We start from the raw sequence: 24882 nt of genomic DNA, 5'->3' as shown, positions 1-24882 counted from the left end.
GAAGTTTTAGATTATTTAATTAACAAAATAATTTTGTATAATTAGGTTATTTTTGAAAATTAACTAAAAAATAGATGGCTCCAATGAGTGACATGTGTCCAAAAGTTGGTTTCTTTTATTATAGTAGATAGATTTTGTTCTTCTTATTTTCCGCTTATATTATTTTAAATAGAATGTTGTATTTACAACTAGGTAAATTCACAGAGATGATCGTGAAGCATCTCATGCACGACTACTTAGTGAATATTTCAACAACGATCAAACGTTCACAGACGAGCAATTTCGAAATGTGGTTTCGAATGGATAAAGAATTACTTTTTTTTGGCAAATCGAAATTGATTTTGAGAGAAATTTTACGTATTTCCAAACGACATATGATGCTAAAGGTCAAAAAGTGCACGTCAACTCTAGGGCAACTACCATACAGTAATTATCCTAACTCTCTTGATTATAATTTACATATGTCAAAGAGAACATCACGTTAAATCTTGCAAGAGTTTTATGATGGCTTTATTAGTTTGCATTCGAAAGAAGTTCTTCGTAGACCGACGTACACCAACGTTTAGCGTTTATATGCGGCACATGAGATACATCATGGCTTTCTTGAAATGATATAGAGCATAGATTGTATGCACTGGCCTTGGAAGAACTATCAACGAGAATGGCGAGGTCAATTAACGAGGGGTGATTTTAAGATTACGACGATTATGCTTTAAACGGTGGCGACTCAAGATTTATGGTTTTGGCATGCGTTTTTTGGACCCCTTGGATCAAACAACCACATCAACATCCTTAACCAATCACATTTGTTCAATAATTATATGGATGGATTTGTCCTGGACTGTCCGTTCGTGGCATATGTAGTCCAATATAGATTCGATTTATTATCTTGCGGTTGGGATATAACCTATTTGGGAAACTGAAGACAATATTGCATCCTCTTGAAAACGATGCAAAACATTGTCGCTACAAGAAAGCACACGAAGCGGCACAAAAAGACATTGAAAGAGGTTTCGGGTCCTAAAAGGCAGGTGGCACATTATTGCACAACCTGCAAGGCTATTGCATCTCCAAAAGATTAGGAAAATCATGTACCCGTATATTATCTTATACATTATGATTTGTATATTATCTTATATATTATGATTTTTAAACTTATATGTGGCAATATCTTCCTAACACACAGAAGGGATCCGTCAAACGAATGAATAGTTTGAAGACAACATTCTTTCACTGTTACGATCACGAACAATCCACGGAAGCCTTGAATCGGATATTGTCGAGCATTTGAAACATTGACATCAACTCTACATCTAAACGAACCAAATGAACGACTAGGTTTATTTTATTAAAACGTTGTAGGTGATAATTATTATTACTTTTTTTATATTTTTTCTCATTTCAAGCATGTAGTTTTTATTTCAATTATGCATTTGTAATTTTAAGTTATATTTAAAACATTTAAATACATAAAATGTTTTAAAGTTTAGAGTAAACTGCCATTTTGATCCCTATGGTTTGGGAACTTTTGCCATTTTAGTCCAAATCTCAAACTTATTACATCTGGGTCCCTGTGGTTTGCATTTTGTTGCCATTTTAGTCCAAAACTCAAAATCTCTGAATTTTGACTGTTTTAATGACCCTTTTTTGTCCTTATCTGAAGGGGTAGTTTGGGCATTTAAATTTCACTAATGTAATTCAATTATTAAAAAAACCACATAATATAAAAACCCCTTATATCACCAGACAATTACTTCATCATCTTCAACCCCTATTCTCAGTTCATCTTCTCAAACCCAAAAATCATCTCCGACGATCTGCATTCTTGCCAAGACGAATGTGAAAAAAAATCATACCATCAAACCTAACAATTGAAACAGAGAATTCTAGATGCTGATCGATTTCCACCATCTACAATTCAACAATTTTCATATGAGATGATAATAACAGTGATAACAATTTCAATTTTTCCGATCAGAAAATCAAATACAAAAAAAAAAAAACACGTAGAACATATTTGCATAAAAATTCAAATCCTAACAATTTTCGCCGCTTTGACCACCGGATTCTCCCTCGCAATTGCCTCGCGACCAGCGGTTTTATAATTGTATATACAATCATGCCGATCAAAGTACTGGTGCTCACCGCAGAACAGATCGCCACACCGGCACCTAAATCCGGCAAAACCGACTCGTTTCCGGCAACCGGAGCCCCGATTCACAACTTTCACCGTCGTCTTCTGTTTAATTTCATTCTCCTCCACTACAACCGTCCGATCTACCACCAGATCAACCGATTCTTCATCACGAAACGTTGACGTTGACCTCGCCGGAGACCTCGCCGATCCAGATCTACGTTGAGATGACGTCGTTGAGCTAGCGTTGAAGCAGTTCTGACACATGTTATTCGTGGCGGGGCTGGCAACAACACCACAGTTGTTGACGCATAGAGTTAACGTTTCAGGTACGTTTTTGAATTCTGTTTCTTCTTTTTCTGTTCTCTGCGCCATCAGTTTTCAACAATATTAACGGGATTAGATAACGGAGTTATAAGGTGCTTGAGAAATGAAATGAAATTGAAATTGAAGTGAAATTAGGGTTGGGGAAAATGGTTGGGGGTGGAGGTTTATTAAGGGAAAGGATAGTATTAATAATTGAATTACATTAATGAAAATTAAATGCCCAAACTACCCCTTCAGATAAGGACAAAAAAAGGGTCATTAAAACAGTCAAAATTCAGAAATTTTAAGTTTTGGACTAAAATGGCAACAAAATGCAAACCACAGGGACCCAGATGTAATAAGTTTGAGATTTAGACTAAAATGGCAAAAATGCCCAAACCACAGGGACCAAAATGGCAGTTTACTCTAAAGTTTAATTTAAATTAAAATAATTTAGTTAAGAAATCTGGGACGACACCATACAATCTGAGAAAATTTGGAGAAACTAAGAAAAATAGAGAAAAAAACTAATGTGTTACCGATGTGTTACACGAGGAAATCTGAGTTTTGGATGAGGACTCTTATGGCTTGATTAAAGAACTTGCAATGGTATAAAAAAGACGTTAACACTTTTATTTCATTATTTTATGATTAAACACACGTGTATGTACATGTATTGCATATGCAAGAGTTAAAAAAAATACATGATCATATGGGGAGTTAAAAACACTAAAACAGTATTAAGAATATTTATGTAATACTTTTAATGATACGATGCTATATGTTCCGACGATGCAATATTCTAATGATACTAGAGTTTGGCGATACGTGTTTGGACATAATTAACTTGTAATTTTTTTGGTGTTTGATATGCACATGTGTATAAACGTAAAGCAGGATAATTTATCATGTTAGACCATCCGTAGTGTGGTTTGTTTTTGACGTTTTTTCTCCAGAAAAACACCCCTCCACGCCTTGGAACCGTCCCCTGGGCGGTTTAAAAAAAATTGATTTGGCGTTCTTTTTTCCACGCCTTGCTCAATCTCTTTGGCCAATGACAGGTTGGATGGTTTTTGTTTGCTCAATAACCTTTTTGGAAGATTTTTTTTTATTTAATTGTTTAAGACCCTTTTTAACATAATGCCCCACAATGCCCACATCCCCACTACACTCATACTAGAAAAACGCCCCAAAATGCCCCTTTGCTGACTGGACTGACACGTGTCGCCAAAACGCCAAGAGTTGGGGCATTATTCATGTGTACCTTGGGTGAAAAACTCTTTGTATGGATTTGTTATTTGTAGATTGAAAAATATTTAGATTTTCTCATGTAATTTTTTTTGTATGTCAAACCGAAGAACAACGTAAATATGTAAAAGATGCATCATGATCATCTTAGGTTGTTAACCATATCAATCAAATGTTTCTTGATGTATAAGTTCAAATGTAAACATTCATAGACCTTTGAATGTAAAGAATCATAAAGTTGTTATTTTGTTAAGCATCTAGGTTCTAAAGATGTCAAGTTTCAACAACCACCGGTTTAATATTCTAAGTTGTGAGTTGACATAACATCACCTCGCATATGTGTGATCATCTCGAGATTAAGGTCGTTTAGAAAGGAGTTCAAAAGGACGGTATACATACTAAGCACAACATAGATCGAAGTCTAAATAATAGAATCTAACACAATGCATCGGATCACTCGGAGATTGTCTACAAGGTTGTTAAACACATGTATGCCACACCTAGATATTTGTGAAATATCAAACATCAAACAAGTATAAAGAAGACATTAAATCAAGGTATTATAAGATAAAGATCTAAACGAGATTTATCTGTATGCAAAAGGCTCTTAAAACAAGAAGAATGGATATTAAAGATATATTAGAGGTATACTTTCCTCAATTCAATATGAAGACGATCTCAATAAACAAAAACGTCATATGTTAGGTATTTGTATGCACGATCAATTAGAGAAAAGCGAGACAATTCGTTCACATATCAAGTGCGCTTGTAACTAGGAAACCAATTACTAGTATGTTTTATAGTTCATAGCTGGTTTTTTGTGTTTGTGGTGTCCACAAACATGATTGATTGTATGTTCTAGAACAAAGACCGTTACGCAACATCTAGTTTGATTTCGCCAAACTAGTAACTTATGAGTTCTAGACCAAAGCCCGTTACGCAACATCTAGTTTGATTTCGCCAAGCAAGTAACTTTATATGATAGATAGAGCTTAGTGGTAGGGAGACTTGGGTTCACCAATGGAGTCCCAAGTTCAATTCCAACTTGTGTCACTTTGGTAGATTAGGTAATGCTGGATAGAGTCTAGCCTCCTTGGAGAGATGTAAAGTTCTATCTTGAGCCCACCCGGGTTATCGTCCCACCGTGTGTTACGCCAGAGAGTGTTCAGCTCTTGTGGTGACACAACGTTTGTTAAATGACAGTCGGCGGTATGGTTTCCCAGGGGAACGTCTAAGCCAAACTCTGAAACCAGAGTGGGCTCGATTAAAACAACATAGTCTGGCCAGAGTAGGGTAACAGAGCTCTCCAATTTGATGCGTGTGATGGCCTAACACAAGAAAGTTACAGTTAAAAAAAACACTTTATATGAATCTAAATATTGAAAAATCAGAGTGTCTCTTTTAAAACTTATTTGTCGTCATGCTCTCTCTCATGTTTACTTTGATTAATCGTTCGTTCCATTAAAAAAAAACGTTTAATCAATGTTTTTAATCAATTTGGACCAACAATACTCATGACTTTTATCAAGCAGTTAAGGTGTCACTGATTAACTTCTTTCCGTACCTTCCTAATCAATTACATAAAACTATGAAAGTTTTGTTGTAGGAATAAATAAGCAAAAGAACATTCCAACAATAAACATAACTGAAATTCGCATATAATAATTTCACATAGATCTTATTGGCCATTAATAATCTCACTTCAGAATATTCCCCCACCAGTCTCACCTTTCACCTATTTTTCCTACAGTGGTCCCCCGTTAAAAAAAACTTAACAGAGTTAAGCTTTTTTTCCAAATTACAAACAGATTTTTTAGCACTTTTGATTAGGACGACGATACGAGTCCATTGATGTAAAACTTGCCTCGAAACGGTGCTCCAAACGATGAAAACGACACTTCAATTCGGGTGTTTAAATTTCTAATTAACCAAAATCAAGTCATTTGGAGCACCATTTCGAAGTAAGTTTTACATCAATGGACTCGTATTATCGTTTTGATCAAAAGCCTTAAAAAATCTGTTTGTAATTTGGAAAAAAAGCTTAACTCCGTTAAGTTTTTTTAACGGGGGACCATTGTAGGAAAAATAGGTGAAATGTGGGACTGATGGAGGGAATATTCTGAGGTGGGATTATTAGTGGCCAATAAGGTATAAGTGGGATTATTACAGGCCAATTCCCCTAAACATAATTGGAGACACATCTTGAACATCCTAAACAAGAAAATATATTTAGGCAAATTGGAAAATAATAATCCCATCTATCTTTCTGAAATTGGCCGATAATAATCGCAAGTCAGTTAGGCAAATTGGAAAATAATAATCCCACCTATTTGAATTTGGCCAATAATAATCTCAAGTCACGAATTAGCCGCTAATAATCCGACCTCGTCCAATTTTTTTTTGTAAAATACTTCACAATTAAATCTAGCTAACAGCGTTATTAAAAATGGTGACGTAGCTGCCAGATCTTAACATGACTCAAATGACATGGAATTTTTTTGATGATATGGATTATTTTAAATCTTTTATTGGCACATGGCTGCCACATTTAGGCATTGGATTCTGCTTATCTTTCCACCCATTCAAAGCAGATTTAGTAGCAACATAACCAATACACAAACACAATCCAAACAACACAAGCCTAACCAAAGCTAAAGGCACACAAACCAACACCTTAATCCACTCATAAACCCCTTCAATTCTGGGTGTATAGTTCCTAAACGGATCCACTGTACTCGACCCGGGAACTTCAAACCCATTTGACCCAATAAACCCATAAAGGTTTTGATCAAAACCCACTTGGGAATTGTTCAGATTCCAACACTCCTCATTTGTATTCATTTCTTGATTATTATTTGAAGATTCTTGAACACCCAGATGATCATCAACGGTTACAACAAGTTGGGGATTGGAATTTGAAGATGAAATTAAAGGGGTTTTGAGATCTTTAGGTTCTTCTGCCATTTTTGAGTGAAAATTGGGGGGTTTTGCAGTCAAAGGTTGAGACTTTATTGGGGAATTTAAAGATTGGTGGCCCTAAATTGTGGATTTTGAAATTAGAGATTATGGGTTGTGTTGTAATTGAATTGAGGGTCGAGTAATCTGGACCATGAAATAAGGGGATTGCGTGGCTAGTAGGGGTGTTCCATTGGGTTTTTTCTTCGGGTTTCGGGTTTTTCGGGTCGGGTTTTTCTCTATGAAAAACTGACCCGATAACCAACCCATTTTAAAGTTAGGGTTAGTCGGGTTTGGGTTATTCGGGTTCGGGTTAGTTCGGGTCGGGTTATTCGGTTTTCGGGTTCAGATGTAAAATGAAAATAAATATTTTTTTTACAAAATATCATCAAAATTCATATTGTTACTTTAAAAATATTATCAAAGTATTTAAAAGTCCCAAAACTTAGTGTTCCGTCTATTAAAGACTCCAAATCTAAACACTTTTATAAGAAAAAAAAAACAATAAATGTTCGGGTTTTTTTCGGGTTTTGTGTTTCGGGTTTTTCGGGTCGGGTTGTTCGGGTTGTTGGCCTGGAAAAAGTGACCCGATAACCGAACCATTTAAAGTTCGGGTTGGTCGGGTTCGGGTTTCTCGGGTTCGGGTTTTTCAGGTATTCGCTAATTCGGGTTCGGGTGACTTTAAATTCGGGCCGGGTTTCGGGTTTTGGATAAAAATGAACAGTCCTAGTGGCTAGTATTATGATGTTAGCATACCTGATCGTTTGCAGCTTTCTTCTTAAGATGGATTTTAGGGTTTTCAAGAGATGATGTTTTGATCTGGACCATGAAATAAGGGGTTTGCGTGGCTAGTATTATGATGTTAGCATACCTAATCGTTTGCAGCTTTCTTCTTAAGATGGATTTTAGGGTTTTCAAGAGATGATGTTTTGATCTGGACCATGAAATCAGGGGTTTTCAAGAGTAAAGGATTGAAATAATCCATGTCATTGTTAATAAATAATCTCATTTGAGTCATATTAAGATGTGGCAGCCACGTCACCATTTTTAATAACGTCGTTAGCTAGATTTAACTGTGGAGTATTTTACAAAAAAATTGGACGAGGTCGGATTATTAGCGGCTAATTCGTGACTTGGGATTATTATTGGCCAAATTCAAATATGTGGGATTATTATTTTCCAATTTTCCTTAGCCAATAATAATCATACCTCGTCCAATTTTTTTGTAAAATAGACCACCATTAAAATAAGCTTAACGGAGTTAAGTTTTTTTTTTTTCCGAATTACAACCCGGTGTTTAGGGCTTTTGATCAGAACGAGGATACGAGTCGATTGATATAAAACTTACCTCGAAACTGTGTTCAAAATGGGTTAGATTTTGTTAATTGAAAGTTAAACACCCGAATTGAAGCACCGTTTTCGTGGGTTGGGGGCAGTATTTTGAGGTAAGTTTTACATCAATCGACTCGTATCCTCGTTCTGATCAAAAGCCCCAAAACATCGGTTTGTAATTCGGAAAAAAAACTTAACTCCGTTAAGCTATTTTAACGGCGGACTATTTTACAAAAAAATGGACGAGGTCAGATTATTATTGGCTAATAACTGACGTGAGATTATTATAGACCAATTTCAGAAAGATGAGATTATTATTTTCCAATTTGCCATATATTTAAAAGCAAAATAAATACATTTATTCTATAATCTAAATCGAACGAATAAAAAAGATATAAAGAAAATTAATGCCCATGACATTGTAGCCTACTGACATTTTGAGGTGTGATAAGGCTTATGGACCATTAGGTCCTGGGTTCGATTACCACAAGGAGGGTTTTCCAAATTTATTGGGTTTCCTCTTGAATTGATGTATAGACGTTATTGCCTAGTGAAGATGGATATGATGGTGTGGTTCTGCTGATGGTACAATGATATTTCAATGATCCGTCAGTGGTCCAAATTTACCGTTCAAAAAATAAACAAAGAAAATTATTGTATTTATTTCCATATTTATCCATGATTTTGAGTTGCCATCAATTCCTTTTCACTCTTAAGTGTCAACAAAAGGCAAGGTTACGTATAAATCCTACTAACATTGACCTTTTAGCTTTTTATTTGGATAACAAAGCAAAAGTTTGCCAAAACCAGCAATTTCTTCTTACGTGCTTGTTCACGACTTTTATTCCATAAAAACTAGTATCGGGTCATTTCATTCTAACAACTAGATAATTATGGAACCCCTTTTAGGGTGGGGTCGCCTGTCCTGGACCTGGACCAGTGACGGATCTAAAAGACAAGTTCAAGGGGAATTCTAAAAATCCAAGAAGACAACTTGTTGCCCGACTACCTGCCATTGCTTTGTAATTGCCTTTTTTCGTGTGGATTGATCAATGTGAACGGGTGAAATTATTTAGATTAAAAAAAACAACAACTTAGGGTATCATAATATTTGCTCAGGGGTATCCCAAAAATTTTCTTTTAACCCGACCAAACCAACTGACTTGCTTCAGTTCAATAGGTGCCAACCGCCAACTAATTTCCACTACACCACCACAACTACCATCATCAACCACCGCAGGCTAACACCCAATCAGTGCCTGCTTTAATCTTGACCTAACATACAAAACTACAAATCATAAGCCAATCACACATTCACACATATAATGATTGACAAATGGTACCTAAATCATAAAATAAGAAGCCAATCACACCATCCAAAGCTCTAACTTGTAGACCAACAGCGAGCCCGTACCACCAAAGCAAAATCAAAGATGACGATGACCAGCGACAGAGACAAATGGTGGTCGTAAATTCTTGTGGCAATGATGGGTTTGGTAATGTCAATGACGATAGCAACAGTATCAATTACCAGGGCGGACCTAGCTTGTTAATAGGGGTAGCCTCCGCTATACCTTGACGCTCCGGCGGTAGTGTGAATTTTGGAAAAATTTGATTTTTTCAATTTCGTTACCATTTTTTTTAAAACGTTGCTCCTATAAGGATTATTTAGATCCGCTACCGGCAATTACATTGGTTCGTGGCATGTCAACAGACTAAGGAGGACATGCTTATTGTTAACATAATAATATCAAATCTTCCTATACTAATAAATAAAAATCTTTTTGTACACGTGTCACTCTATGGTGCCTCCTCACTTTTAATAATAGTATTACATATTAAATATTAATTAATATAGTTAGAGATAAACGTCTAAATTCAAATTTAATTAACAATTATCTATAACAAATATAAATGTATCAAATAATATAATAAGTATAATATTATTTAATATAGTTAGAGATCAAACGTATAATTTCAAATTTAATTAATAGTAAATTACTTTTTGAGTCCCTATGTTTTAGTGGTTTTAACAACTTGAATTCAAAATCAAAAGGTTTAACACCTTGAGTGTCTAACCGCTCATTCACACCCTCAGTAAAAAATTCAAAAAACCTTTTGTAAGGTTGAGTTCTCTAAGTTCTCAAAACTCGTAGAAGTTTTCATTTTACCCTGATCATATATATTTGTTAAGATAAAATATATTATTTGGATATAAACAATAATTACTAATAAAGTATCAAATCACATGTACAAGTAACGAAAATATAACTCTTCTTTTGTTTTGCTAATTTATCTACATAAGTGATTTCATTAATAAGGATTATATACAAGTTTATAATTTACATTTTTTCGTCATTCAACCCGTGTAAAACACGGGGTTGTAAGCTAGTATATATTAATACCAAATATATATCAATTAAAACTATGTCACGTCATCAAGTATGAATTTGTTAGTTATGGTCACGTAACAATATCTAGGTTTCAGATATTCCCCTATATAAAAGAGGAAAAAAAAAATACATATTCATGATATTAATTCATCGTACATAACATATAGTAAAATGTATCAAGTGGAATACATATTAATAGAGTTATACTGAAGAAAAGATACCATGACATGAATGACTTTATTTAAATCTTTTTTTATATAAAGTCCAAACAAAAAATATATAAAAATAAAGTGGTTAGTTTCTGTTAACAATAATAAAGGAATTTGATTAGGTTGTGTGTGATTAATTTATGTTGGATTGATAATAAAGGAATTTGATTAGGCTGTGTGTGATTAATTTATGTTGGATTGTATTGATGTGTGAGAAATAATTATTGGAGCCGTCAAATGAGAGCTACCCTGGTTCAATCTTCCCCACTCCATCCTTCATCTTAATAATATAAGAAAACAGGACAATGAGTCATAGCATAATTAGTATTGAAAGGGAAGTAAAGATTTGGGTTTGAGGTTAGAGCTCTCAAATTCAAATTCGATCATAATTGGGATTTAATTCAATAGGCTTTTGGATGATGGGTTTTCTTCGGAACTAGTGATGGTGGCGTATGGGGTCGTCTTTTGCCATTGGATTACCCTGGGTAATCGGACTTTTATTTTGTTAGCCGTTTAAAAAATAAATAAAGAATAAAAGAGAGTGTCTTAAACTATATGGTGTGGGATGGGTAAAGCCCCTAATGTGTGTGAATGTGTATCTAAATTCAAACCAAGTTTTAAAATACGAAATTACCAAAACTACACATAAATGGCAAGTGTACCGGACGTGAAATAGTAAAAGAAAGCAAGACCGAGTGTCGAACCGAGGGACTCTAATTAGCAACTCAAAACTTAACCTAAACTGAATTACTAGCCTAAAATTGATTTGGATTTTGATTTTAATTAACTAGTAACCTAAAATTAACTAAGACGAATCTAAGACAAAGACTTGAGCAAATAACCGTGAGAATGCGACCTGTGATGACGAACAAACCACCTAAGCAAGAACCCCTAATGACATACAATGACCCTCTAGTTTGACAATTATCAAGTTCTGATTTCAGACGGACTAAAGATCCCGAATCACACAACTATAGAATTGAAAAAAAAAACATTTTGGCAACCTTCTAGACGTGAACTAGTTCTAAGATGATATATTGAAAACCTAGGATCCACTAAACGCGAATAAATATAAGAACCCTGAGCTATCGAGTGTTCAAGACTATCAAACAATGAATAGACAAACTCTAGCAAGCCCGAATCATATCTCCAATCAGTGGAATTGGATGCACACTTATGTCTACCGATTTTAATTGATAAATTAACCTATATTATTTTCAATAATAGAATTAAGATGAAAATTTGTCGGATTAATGAATAAACAATCAATTTTAACGTAATTATAGTGAATCTTTCTTTATAAACACATCAATAATGAAAACCAGACAATAAATCACAGCAAAACAGTAGCATACATGATCATAATCAGTAACAACTCGAACTATTTTAAATCAAACACAAAATAATGATAAAAGTCAAACCAAATCAGTCAAAACATGCAATTAATTCATCAAAACTACACGGCTTTATGGATTAATCCTCCAATCATGTTCAAAGTATCAAAACACATAATAGAAGTAGAATACATGGTGTCCATAATAACTAAAAACATAAAAACCAAAACATTGGATTACCGGTTTGCTTCAAGACTCGAACTTTATGATTAATCTTCGTTTCTCGCACCTTCTCTAGCTGCAATATGCTTCAAATATCTTCTATGAATTGTCTATAACCGTAGAAATACGACCTAAGATTGAAAATTGAGTTTCTATAGTACTAGAATCCTTTTTCCGTTCTATTACTCCTATCGCGTGTCGCGACGGGCTTATAATGTTTTCTCATGACGTGCTTGATGTATGGATAAAGACAAAATAGTCGGTCAAGGCTTTTGGGCCCTGATCAAACTCTAAGGCGTTTGGCGTGTCACGAGGCCAATGTCTCACCCTCTTGCTATCGCCAAGGGGCATTATTTTCAGAAATTTCATTTTATGCCCCTGAACTTAACTCCTTGCTCCTGGTTGCTCGTTTCTTCACCGTTTATGCTTCTTTAACGCACCGAGACTTGCAAATACATAAGCTAAAATCTAATAAAAACGACACTAAAACTATCCAAAAATGTATTATTACAATGATAAATGCATGTGTTTTACAACACATCAAACCCTAAGGGCTTATTATGCTACATCATCGCCACGCATGTGAACGTAAGCGGGGGACTTTATTGTTAACGTGCACGGTATGTATAAATTGTATTTAAAATATTTTGGTGAGGAAAAGAATAACAAGGTTGAAGGTAGAATACCAACTTTTATTTGGTTTCTAATTCATATTCATTTAAAATTGTTTATTTTGCCCTTTCTATTTTATTTATTTTTAATATATGATTTAATTTTGTCATGTACTATGTTTAAATTGACAAATATCTTTTTATATAAAATCTAATAAAAATGATTTATTTTATTTACTTTTAATATATTTCTTTTTATTTTAGGTATTGATGTGTGATAAGTGATAACCGAAAGTTAAAACTTGAATTTTCATACGGGCCGTCTCTTTTTTACTCGGCCAAAGCCCAAACTTTTTAAGGATTCTTGGATACAACCCTTTTAAAACATATATAACTAGTAAAATGATAAGATAACTAGTTTGACAATGTCATGAAAACATTAGTTTTCGTTTGTATCGTCGTAGAACTAGAAAAAAAAGATTTATATATGTAATTTAAAGGCATAGGAATCAATTCAATATATTAATAACAAATATCATATTAATCTATTAAAATGCTAATTATTAAATAACGTTTGCATGGATGAGACGAGACATAGTGACATACTATTCTATTTGCTCACGAAAAGTAATAATAAACAATCCATCTTTTCAACCCTAAAAACAGAAATTATTCAAAAATTACGGAATTTATAGCAAACACATACGAGATATATAGTGATGTACCATACCTGCCGAGTTGGAGTAGGTCATTTAAAAAGGAGTTTGACTAAATCTAATCAAAAGTCAATTGTTTTTATATTTATCGCATTACCTTATTTTCTTTGTAGATAACTACTTAGATGACTAAAAAAAAAAAAAAAAACATATAATATACTTGTAGTTTGTACATCATATTGCTACATCATTGTCGGCTTGTCGCTAATATGGCGACTTCATGAATTTATTAGAAACTTGAAACTGGACGTAGGAAAGACTATTTACATAGATGGCAAAACTAACACAATAAAAAGGATCTTTTTGAACAATACAAATACCATTTTGCGATTCCATTAGACAACACATTCTTTGCAACTTACCAAGTCGCACATGTTTAAGTTATAAAATGACAAGTAGCAATGATGGTTATACCAATTCACTTTCTTGTGAAGGTTTATTGCTGCCACCTAAGACTGTAAACGAATCAAACGAATTGTTTACACTCACTGAATGAGATTGTTTGTTCTTGCATGTTCATTCAAGAAATGAGTATGTCCGTGCTTGTTCGTTAATTTTAGATAACGAACACACATGCATAATATGAACACAAACCAACAAATTACACTAAAATCTAAATATCTTATTAGTGGGAATCTAAAGTATTTAGATAAAATATAAAAATTTAAAACCCTATTGAACTATCGAACACGAACGAATATAAATGAACACACATTCATGGACATAAACGAATGAACACAACCTGTATTCATGTTCATGAATGGTTCACGAATTGTTTGTTGAACATTTAGTTCGTTTACAACCTTATTGTCGCCACCATCATGTGTTACCATTCATACTGCCGCTGTCACTTCTCACCTCCAGCACACCAAGTGCTATCATCTCCAATTCAAGCTGCTAGTTAATTACCACTATATGAAACATATTTCTATAGTTACTAATTGATAACATCTGGATGAACAATAGTCATTTGGCTTGAATAAATCGAAAACTACAACTAACGTGTGGAATATGAAAATTATAGATCACATGAAAAACACTTAAGCATAATTATCCATTTTAAAATGTGTAAAAATCATATGTTTCAAAATTATAGATAAGTGGCGCTAAAAAATTGAAGTATTTTTTTAATAAAAACTTAAAAGTATTTTTTAATCATCAATCAGAATTGGATTTTGATTAATATTAATAACATAATATTATTAATAATCATCAATTAGAATTAAATAGTTGTGAATGTAATATATTTAATCATTTTGTGTGCATATGAGTCTCGAAGATTGGTATTTTGTTGCTGCACTAGACTATAAGCTTTAGTGCAAAACAACTATTGTCAGTGGAACCAGTAGTTGTTGCAAATTCCAACCTAGTCCAACTTGAACCACTGCTAAGCTCATCAACAGTTGATCATGCACATTCGTACAACTTATATGCCTAAAGCACCCCATAAATTTGGGTGTTCCCTTGGCGTACACTTATCGCCTCTCAGGTGGACTTCAAACCAGGTGCACATGTATGCCCAAGTTGGTGTATAGGTCATAGACCAAAACTGACTTTAGAGGAGTTTTTGCAAGAACTAAAAAGGGAACATGAACAACGTTATGATAAAAGGCAGCTCTTCACTAGTTTTGAAAAGGATAGATGGTGGATAAGTGAAGCTATTATTAGCTATTTATTGGTAATCCTTTTGATACTATCTACACACTAATTTCTATGCCGATCATGAGCAACATGTGTGGCTAAAACATTTTGTAAGCATAGCTAGGTTAAGGGCTCGATCATCACATTGTAAGACTGCGTTTATTTTTGTTTGAACTTTAAAACAATTATTCTTATTATTAATATACAAATATACTTGTGCTAATTGGAAAGAAACATGTTAAAACAACAAGAGTATGGTTGGCTTAAGGTCTTGGATCCTTCTCAGTTTAGAGCTTCATGGGTATCTGTCGACAAAGAAGCACCATTAGCCTTAACGCAGTAGGGGACCTCCTGCGTTTGTACTCCAGCATGAGAATCAGTGTTGGGTTCTCGGGAGTTATTAAATATAGAGAGAACAAGAGTATAGAGAGTTCTAGGGAGAGTGTGAATACCTTTGTAAGTTGTGTGGGGCGTCCTTTTACAGGCATGGCTTACCTCCTAAGGGGCAGCCTCCAAACAACTCACCTTCTATTCCTGGTAAGGCTTATCCTCAATGGCGTTACTTGTGCAAGTGGTCTTACCCTTTTGGTGTAAGTACTAGATTGTGGGTCTTAAGGAGTGCTTTATGTGCTTTTGGGTTAAGGTCACATCACTTTGACTTTTCATCCTAGGTAATTGTGATGTTTATTATAGCAATGTGCTCTTAAGCTCTAAGCTTTTATCGCCTATGCTCTTGCTTCCAGCTTGTCGCTTCCAGTTTCGCTTAGTGGGAGCTTCCATGCACCCACGTCAGCAACCCCTAATCATAAGTATCTATAGCATATGTATGGGTGCTTATGGCTTCCGTGCACCCACGTCAGCAGTGCCCTAGTCATAAGTATCTATAGCATATGTATGGGTGCTAATGACTTAGAAGTATTTAACCAAGGGTAAGACTTCTAATGATAAGTTGCGTAAGTAACAAGCTCATTGAAGAAGTTGTTTCCTTTTTGGGTGACATTTTGTTTTAAATGTTTTCCATAGAAGCTAGAAGCTTACTTAGAGGAGGTTAGTAGCTTAGTCTTGCAAGGAGCTATAAGCTACTAAGCTTACTGTGGGAAGCTATTAGCTCGAAACATTTTTTATGCTGAACAGTTAACTAGAAGTTATTGTAGAAAGCTATTAGCAAGAATCTATTATGATTAAAGATTGTTTTCGAGCACATGTATTTTTTGTTGTTTTCACTTTCCTTCTTGCTTCCTATTATTATTATTATTATTATTATTATTATTATTATTATTATTATTATTATTTAATCTTTGCCACTTGTTTTAGACAGCTTTGTTGTGATAGATATGATGTCTACTACAGGGGAGGTATGATGAGGGTAGGGGTAAGAACTAGTAGGTCGTTACATCCCCACCATTGATCTCCTTGCAATTTTTATGGGGATTCAATTTTCGATCGGTTTTCCACTTCACCTTTTCCTCTTCTTTTCCACCGTTTTTTCTTGTGTTCTTCCATCATCGGAGATACTTGTCTGCTTATAAAAGGAAAGCCCTCCTTTTTTCTTGTTTGTAGTTTGTTACGGTGATGGGTTCGAAAAATGTCACGATTATTCAATTTTCAAAACTATCCTGAGCCGAAGTTGATCATTTTTGCTCCGATCATGGTATTAATCTACAATTGTGTCCTATGGCTCCCGGAGAGAAAGTTCTGGCCAACAAATGCCCGAAGGTAAGATTGTTTTTTATACTTGTAGTTTTTTTAAGTATTACCGCTTGTGTATTGGTCATTTAACCCCTATAGGGGTTGCTAGGATTATGCATTTTGAGATCACTTGTCGTTCTTTAAGCTATGAACCTTCATTCTTGATGTTTCGTCAGTTTTTCCGTCTTGCCAAAAATGACAACTGGTTTACTATTGAAAAAACTCAATGCGAACCGACCTTGATTTCTGCTACCATTAGTTTTACTTCATCTTGGAAAGACCGGTTCTCTTATATCTCTGATGCTCTGGTTCCCTTTCTACTTCTTGGCATAAGTTTAACTCTGTTCTCAATGAGAAAGAGCCTGAATCGAGTGATCAGGACTCAAAGTTGTTGTCAAAGCTTTGTGCTTCCCCCTCCCGACTCTGGACCTACCATGAGGTATTTCTAGTGTACCTAGGGATAAGTTATAGGATCGTGCTCGACATGGCTCCCTTAAAACATATTTCATGCCTTTTCTTAGACGAACATGTCTTTTTTCCCCTGACACAACAACCAGAATAGTATGTGTACTGCCGAAGATGGCTGATGTGCACAAAATGCAACATATAAATTACATCAATTGTGGCATAAAACTAACACTTTTTTAGTACTAGTGTTGGAAAAAATGTGCTTTTGTCTTGCTTTTGTATTTTCATGATTAAATAAGCTCAAATAAACAAAAGAAGCAAAAAAGGCAGCTAAATCTAACACAAATACAAGGAAAGGAACAAACGTGGCATGCCCGACCCCTTGACAGCATCTTCCCAAGCAAAACAAGAGAACAAAGGCTGAACACGCCCCGTGCTCAGTGAGCACAGGGGCGTGCCCAAGTGTCAGCAGAAAAGAAAAAGTTGTAGAAGCTTCCATCGCCCACCACGGGGCCGTGCTCAGCGGACACGGGGCCGTGGTCAACTATAAGATTCGCGAAATCCAGGCAAATCTTGATAGTACAGATATGCTTCTGCACACGGGGTCGTGCTCAGCGGACACGGGGGCGTGGTCAACTAATGCAGACAAACTGCAATTAATGAAGAAAGAGAGAAGGATGGACACGGGGCCGTGCCCGAGCTTCTGTTCAGCCTATAAATAGGAGTGCTTGGTTCACTTGCAACTCATCCCTTGGCACACCACCTCTCTCACACTTCACCCGCCACCCACCACCATCACAATACCATCATCCACCACCATCATCCATTGTCCATCATAGAGTGTGTGAGTTGTCTCGGGATCTAAGATTGATCGTAAGAGTTCTTGACAATCAAAGGCCATGTTTGCCTAAGTCTCTTACATCACTTGGTGAAGACAAGTGTTTAGTGTAATACTTTTTATTTTTAATCTTTTGCGCTTTTTATTTGGTTATGTATTAATGACTTTAATAACTAGTTTCTTATGTTGAAGGTGATTCTTCCTTATCGTTTGTCCGTGGTGTCTTGGCATTATTTTACTGTCTATATAAAATAAAAGATTTTCACCATTCATATCTCCACGGTAGACATATGGAGATATGTTGGCTACCTGGTCGGGGGTTAAGGGAACGGTTTGGTAAGAGTGTTAGTAAATATCGTGTTTTATAAATTTAAAACTTGGCTAAAAAGTGTAAAACGGGCTTAAAATATACACCTAATATATATTACACCTAACGCACATTAAGTTTTTGGCGCCGCTGCCGGGGACACAAGGATTTTAAGAAAGCTTAAAATCGACGGCTGAAGAAACACTAGATAAATGGTCAGAACCGAAATATCTAGGGGGTTTGAATCCGCATAAAAGGTTAGCTTCCACTCGACTGATTCAGATCCAATTGATCTTCTTCTCCGATAGCTCTGCAAAAAAGAGCACCGTTAGTCTCGTCAAGGGGAGAATAGGGTTCTCTCCTTGACCCGACTCCGGTGTGAGAATAAGTATTGTATGAAGAAGAAGATGATGTATTTGGTAAGTGTGTGTAACTTGTTTCGTACCTGGGTTTTATCTCTTATTTATAGCCGGGAGTCATTTGGGCGAGAAAGCCTGTTAATGAAAAGTTAACGGAAGATGCTAACCCCGTAAGCGGTTACATTTCCTTCCGTTAAGCTTCCTGATCTGAGGTGAGAGCACACGGATCGTGATTTAGATCGACGGCTAGGGATAGGCCACGTGTAAAGTGATCAAATGGACATTACTTTCCATTTGCATACTTCCGTTGTGGTCCTAGGGACGTATGAGATGGTGACACGTGTCCATTCGGTTGTAACCGTCTTGGTGGTGCACGATTGTATCCCTTCTAGAAGATTACTGCTGTAATCTGGTGTGTCACCTTTATTGTGTGGAGACAGGTGGATAAATAATTCTCAAGTCTGAGTAAATAATATCCAAGTCTGGATATAAAGGCGGGAGCATTTATCTCAGGATTTTCATCCTTTATTTATGGGAGAAAGCGCAAAGGTTTATGATTCCCTCTGGTCGCGCAAGTGTTGACATCTTGACTGCTCTTAGATCTCTGTTTGTAGGACCAGTGCGCGGCCGCGCAAGGTATAAGGTTTGACCTGTAAGGTTTTGGCATGGTTCCCATCGCCTTTTATGGGGTTTTTGGGACCTTACCCCTTCAAGTCCCCCCAGTCCAGTGTTGTACTTATGCGAGTAAGTGGAGCACTGGACTTTTGAGAGGGACATGTTTTTGCTTATGAAAAAGTGAGAGGGTATTTTCCGGAGGAAGATTCATTCTGATTTTTGTAAGGGTTTTGTAAATTTTTGGTCTTGGATAAGACTTGGTACAGTAAACCTGAATGACAGTATGTCATTGTCAGTTTTTTTTCTGTACGTGTCTTACACGCGCGTTTGCAGGCACGTTTGTGTCAGTTACCGTTCTCTGATCTGCCTGGAGAACTGTGTTTTTCGAAAAAGTTGCTGTGGCGGTTTCCTATGCCATTTATTGCGATGAGTATATATAACGATTGAGTGACTCTTCTGTTTGGGTAATCATTATTCTTTTGAAAACTTCCCTTCTTCCGTTCTTTTGAGAAAAAGCTTATTAGTTTCCCTTCTTATGTCGACCGGAGAACACCACGAGGATCTTGCTGAAGAAATGTCAACTGCTCTTCCACCGTTGAAGTGGTCTAAAACGGCCTTTGATGGTTTGATTCGAAATCTGAAATTTCCGGAAAGCTGGGGTGCTTTGTATCCTGAAGAGGGACAGACTGCCGCGGATGCTCCGGCTGGGTATATTACACTCTTTTGGGATTTCTTTTGTGAGGGTAACTTTCGCTTGCCTGCTACTAAGTTTTTCCTTGAAATCCTTGAATTTTACAACCTGCATATTTCCCAAGTTCATCCAATCGGTATGGTTAGGGTTCGTCATTTCGAATTTGTGTGCCGGACAATGTATGTTGAGCCAACTGTTTCCCGATTTAGGGTTTTTCATCAGATGCATTGTACCCAAGGGTTTTATTCGTTTGTCCAGAGGGCCTCCGCGAAGAAGATTCTACATCAACCCCCCAAATCTTTTCACGATTGGAGACAAAAATTCTTTTTTATCAAGGCCGGAATAATTCCGGTGAAGATGGTTCTAAGGGGGAAGGAAGATGTTCCGATCGAGACGCTTCAGACCCCTATTGATGAAACTTGGTATCAAGATTTGAAGGATGTGCCTAATATTGCTTTACCAGAGAGAGCTCTTGTTGGGGCTGGTATGAGCTTGAATTGGAAGATGGACCGTGATGACAAACCGGTGTACACCTAGGATGGTCATGGTACGATTGGGGTTTTTCCCCTTTCTATCTCGTCTTTCTCTTCTCTCTCTCTTTTTTTTGACTTGGTATTCTTTTCTTGCAGTTGTTTCTTTGTATGTTGTTGCCTTTAAGAGGGAAGGCGGAAGAATGGGTACTGTAAAGAAGAAACCTGACGAGGAGCTTTGGTACCACCATATTGTGGGGAACTTTGCTCGTCTGCAGGATGCGGATCTGTCCGCCCAACCAACCACTGGTGCTGGTAAGCTATATCTGTTTTTGTTTTACCTTTTTGCGCTTTGTGGGTAAAACTTTTGTGTGCGCTTTTGTAGGTGAGCTGTTGAATTTGGGCATAGGTCCTGAAAAGAAGAAACGCGCAGTATCCTCTGTTCCTGCGCCGAAGAAGGGTGGTGCTGAAAAAGCCCAAAGTTTGAAGACAAATAATGTTGGAGAGAAGAAAGGTACGCGCCATTCCTCTGACTCCAGGTGTGATTATGTGGTTTTTTCTGACTCTTTGGAGGGTCTTACTCCTGCAGTATCTGTGCGAGAGCCAAAACCTGAACCGAAAGATTCTGCTGACCTTCCTCCATCTAATCCAAGTGATCCTATCGATTTGGATTCTAGTCCCGAACACTTGGTGCACATGAAGACTGGTAAAAGGAAACAAGCTGATGCGGATACGAAGGGTCAACCTCCTAAGAAGGTTCAGAGGAAGAAAATTATCAGAAAAGGGAATATTGACTCTTTTATTTCAGAGTCTGTTGGTAAGTGTTGCCCTTCATGTTCCTTTTATGTGCGTTGAAAAATTTCTTTTAAAACTTTATTTGCTTTCCCAGGAGTTCCTGTTTCTTCCATTTCCCAAAGAACTGCAATCTGTGGGAAATGAAGAGCTTCCATCCACCCCTCCGCGCGCTTCTGGGGTTGACCAGTCAGAGTCTACGGGGGTTGTTGATGGTGGTGCGGAGAATGTTGTTGAGGCTAGGGAGCCTGTTGATACTGTTAAAGAAGCTGAAAGGGTTGTTGATTCAGGTGTGGGGGATGATGCTGGTAAGCCGCACACTCCTGAAACTATTGCTGACGACCCTGGGAAACACGCGTCTGCTGAAAACACTTCGACTTCACCGCCTACTCCTTCTGATGTTATGCCTAAACAAGTTGAGAAGGTGACGGTTGAAAAGCAAAGCTCATCTGCTGATGTAGGTAAGCAGTCTCCAATTCGTCCGGAGGAAACTCTAGGAGATTATTATTACCGGACCTATGCGGAGAAGGACGCCTCTGATCCTCACACTCCTGTTTGGAATTTAAGGAAGGGTGACACCTTCTCGAATTGGCGCATGTGTCAAGACTGGATGCAGGGAATACTTCCTCTTGGAGAAGTCAAGTTTCAAGAAGGCCGGTCTTATGAACAAACCTACCAATCTTACTTTGAAGAGACTGCTTCTCACGTGTCTACCACTCATCGCATAGTGCGTGAGTGGTATAGCATGCATAAAGACCAGGAATCCTTTTTGGCGTCTCAAAAGAAATTTGCCAAGGATGAAAAACGCTTGGCTCAGTTGAAGGCTAAATTGGAAGCTGATCAAGCCAAGTTTGAAGCTGAGCGCAAGACTGAAGAATGGTCTGTAGCTGGTTGGAAAAGAAAGGCGGAAGCTGAAGCTGCTCTCCTTTCTGAAGAACGCAAAAACTGGAGAAGAATTTGCGAAAAAGATAATGCTGAGAAGTCAAACCTTCGTGATATCATTAATAACCTTAAAGCTGAGGTTGAAAAGATGAAGAATCAGGATGCGGAGGTAGACAAGTTGAAGAAGGAGAAAGCTGATGTTGAAGCTGCGCTAGCGGAGGCGCGTTCTCATAGGGAGCGCAGTGAACAAATAGAGGTACAAGCTTTAGCCACTCTTGCTCTTAGAGATAAAGAGTTAGAAGAACTTACTATTTTGGTTGCTGATCAGGAACAACTTAGGAAAGATCTGGAGCGTGCGCATTCCGAGAATACTGAAACCTCCTGCCTTATTTCTGAAACCAAAGAGAAGTTGGAGAATTCAGAAATGGCGCGAGTTACGGCGGAAAGCGAGCTTGAACGTTTGAAGAGTGATATGGCTTGGTTAAAAGATCGCGGTATTGCTTGCGTAAGTTTCTTTTCTCCTTTTTATTGTAAAACTTGTTATGTTTCCTTTATTCATTTCTCTTCTTTTTATAGGTTGCTGAATCTGTGTTGAACTCTGAAGAGTTAGATAAAACTGTTGCTCCTTTGGTGGTTGCCGCGCGAAGAGATGGATATGTGCAAGGATATGCTGAATGTTCCCATCATGTGAACAGCGCTTTAAAGGTTAACTGGGATAATAGCAAGTCTGCCACCTCTGGTGTGGATACTGGTGTCACACCCTGGCTTTGCGGAAGCGTGGTTAATTTGGTGTGACTTCTTAATACCATAGCTTAATCATAACAAAGCTATATGAATTAAAAACATGCAAGATCATCCATTAAGTTTTAAAAACCAAATACAATACCATTGTCTTGACGGGAAAACACCCTAATAACCATAACATTGTTCAGCAAACAAACAAAACATAAACATGGTTTAAAGGCTGTGACTTGTCCAGGAAAGAGTCACATTCCCTAAACCCCGGATGACCTCGGAAACTAGTGCAGCGGGAAAACGTGCCATACCGTGCCAGATCTTTAATTCCCTGAAATACATGTAAGTTGAAAAATCAACAATAATGTTGAGCGAGTTCATGCGAAAGTGAGTAAATAAACCTTTGTAGTTATCAAAAATCCTGGTATGTAGCAAATAAGGAAAAAGAGATCACCAATGGTTTGCAAGGCCATTGATACGTGTGAAGTGCAAGTAGGAAGACTCAACCCTTGCGATTTTGCGTCGGGGCACAAAGTCACCCCGAGGTCCGTTATGCTGGACCTGGGGTTGGGCTCGCTACACCCAGATAGATCTACCGCTTACGTCCCTCGGTCCTACAATGAGGATTAATGGCCTCCAGTTCCCGCCTACCCACTCACATGATCTAAGTAGCAACCCTCCTTACGCTAACCATACCATGTAAAAAGTACTTGTAATCATAGTAACATGTATTTCACCCCCGCAGTTTAGAAAACTGAAAACAGTTAAGAGAAAAGGGGGACATGAACTCACAGTCGGTGCGTCTCTACCAAGTACTCCAAATCAGGCAGCTGTGCAACGACCTACATGTGCTAAATCTATTAGACGGACGGCCGTGCCTTAGCTTTATAGTTTAAGTTTTTGGGAAATAGTTAGACAACTATTCCGTGTTTACTTTTCGTATATACTTGGTAGTTAATCTCCATCCCAAGGATGGGGGATTTAATACATGTGCGTTCGAATTATAACATTAAGTCTCACTTAATATATTTTTATTTCTAATTCCAAATTATAAATATTTTTCTCAAAAATATTATATTTCCATTTCACATAATTTTCCCAAAAAATAATACGTCGATAAAATACGCGTTCATGAATATTTCCGTATAATGCGTAAGTTACGTTTTATCATTCGTGTGGTAATAGTAATTACCGGTGTAACTTATATAATTATCGTAGAGGCGTTCGTATTATTTTGGATCTGTTAACGTTCGTAAATATTGTTTTTACTCTAAAAATAATATTAATGTATTTTCACAAAATAATCATAAACAGTGTGGTGAAAATATATTTACTAAATATATATATTTATCACGTTTAGTTTTTGTGAAAATCCCACATCCGAATATTTGTAAATAAAGTCGTGGTGAAATATATTTTGAAAACATGTCAAAAATAATTCTAACACTTGTAGTGTAAATATTTCTAAGTGTTAGGTTTTTAGAAAAATTTCGCCAGAGTTTCCTCTGTAACTGGAGGTGGCCACGCTTTCAAGCGTATCATTTTCTTTTACTAAATCAATTTCAACAACTTCTTTATTCAATCAAACAATTTCCGACACAACAAACTAGTCGACAAGTATGTAAATCGCATAAGTCACATGAACTTGTAGTTTTTCCGAAACTATAGTGTAAATCCCATTATATTTTGTGGATCTTAATATAAAGTAATTTGATCTCGTAAAAACCTCGTTTTTAGAGTAAATCCATCTTTACAACTTCTCGTCATCTTTTACAAAGATTGTTATTTTGTCGAAACTTTTCATTTCACAAGTGTTTACACACTTGTGGTTTATAAAAATCATGCTTGTTAATGTAAGATCTATTTTTAGAAAACATGATTTTCTTTGACGCTTGGTTCTTTGAAAATATCACTTGCAGATACGTAGATCTGCTAGTTTTAAACACTATTTTACAAGTAAAACATTTTTTACACAAGTTCATGTTTCGCGTGTGG

General features: G+C 36.6%; 1 protein-coding gene across 1 annotated transcript; it reads right to left on the bottom strand.

Annotated features, from left to right (window-relative positions):
- Positions 1 to 1941: 1941 nt before the first annotated feature.
- On the bottom strand, positions 1942 to 2656 carry LOC110896407 (zinc finger A20 and AN1 domain-containing stress-associated protein 5). The gene has a single exon (XM_022143772.2). It carries the CDS (start codon positions 2507 to 2509, stop codon positions 2030 to 2032), a length of 480 nt encoding a protein of 159 aa, XP_021999464.1. The 5' UTR covers positions 2510 to 2656; the 3' UTR covers positions 1942 to 2029.
- Between the last annotated feature and the right edge of the window lie 22226 nt (positions 2657 to 24882).

Source organism: Helianthus annuus, chromosome 12 (assembly GCF_002127325.2).
Source record: "Helianthus annuus cultivar XRQ/B chromosome 12, HanXRQr2.0-SUNRISE, whole genome shotgun sequence".
Classification (NCBI taxonomy): domain Eukaryota; kingdom Viridiplantae; phylum Streptophyta; class Magnoliopsida; order Asterales; family Asteraceae; genus Helianthus; species Helianthus annuus.
The sequence above is the reverse complement of the archived record's forward strand: the minus strand, read 5'-3'. Positions and strand labels throughout refer to the sequence as shown.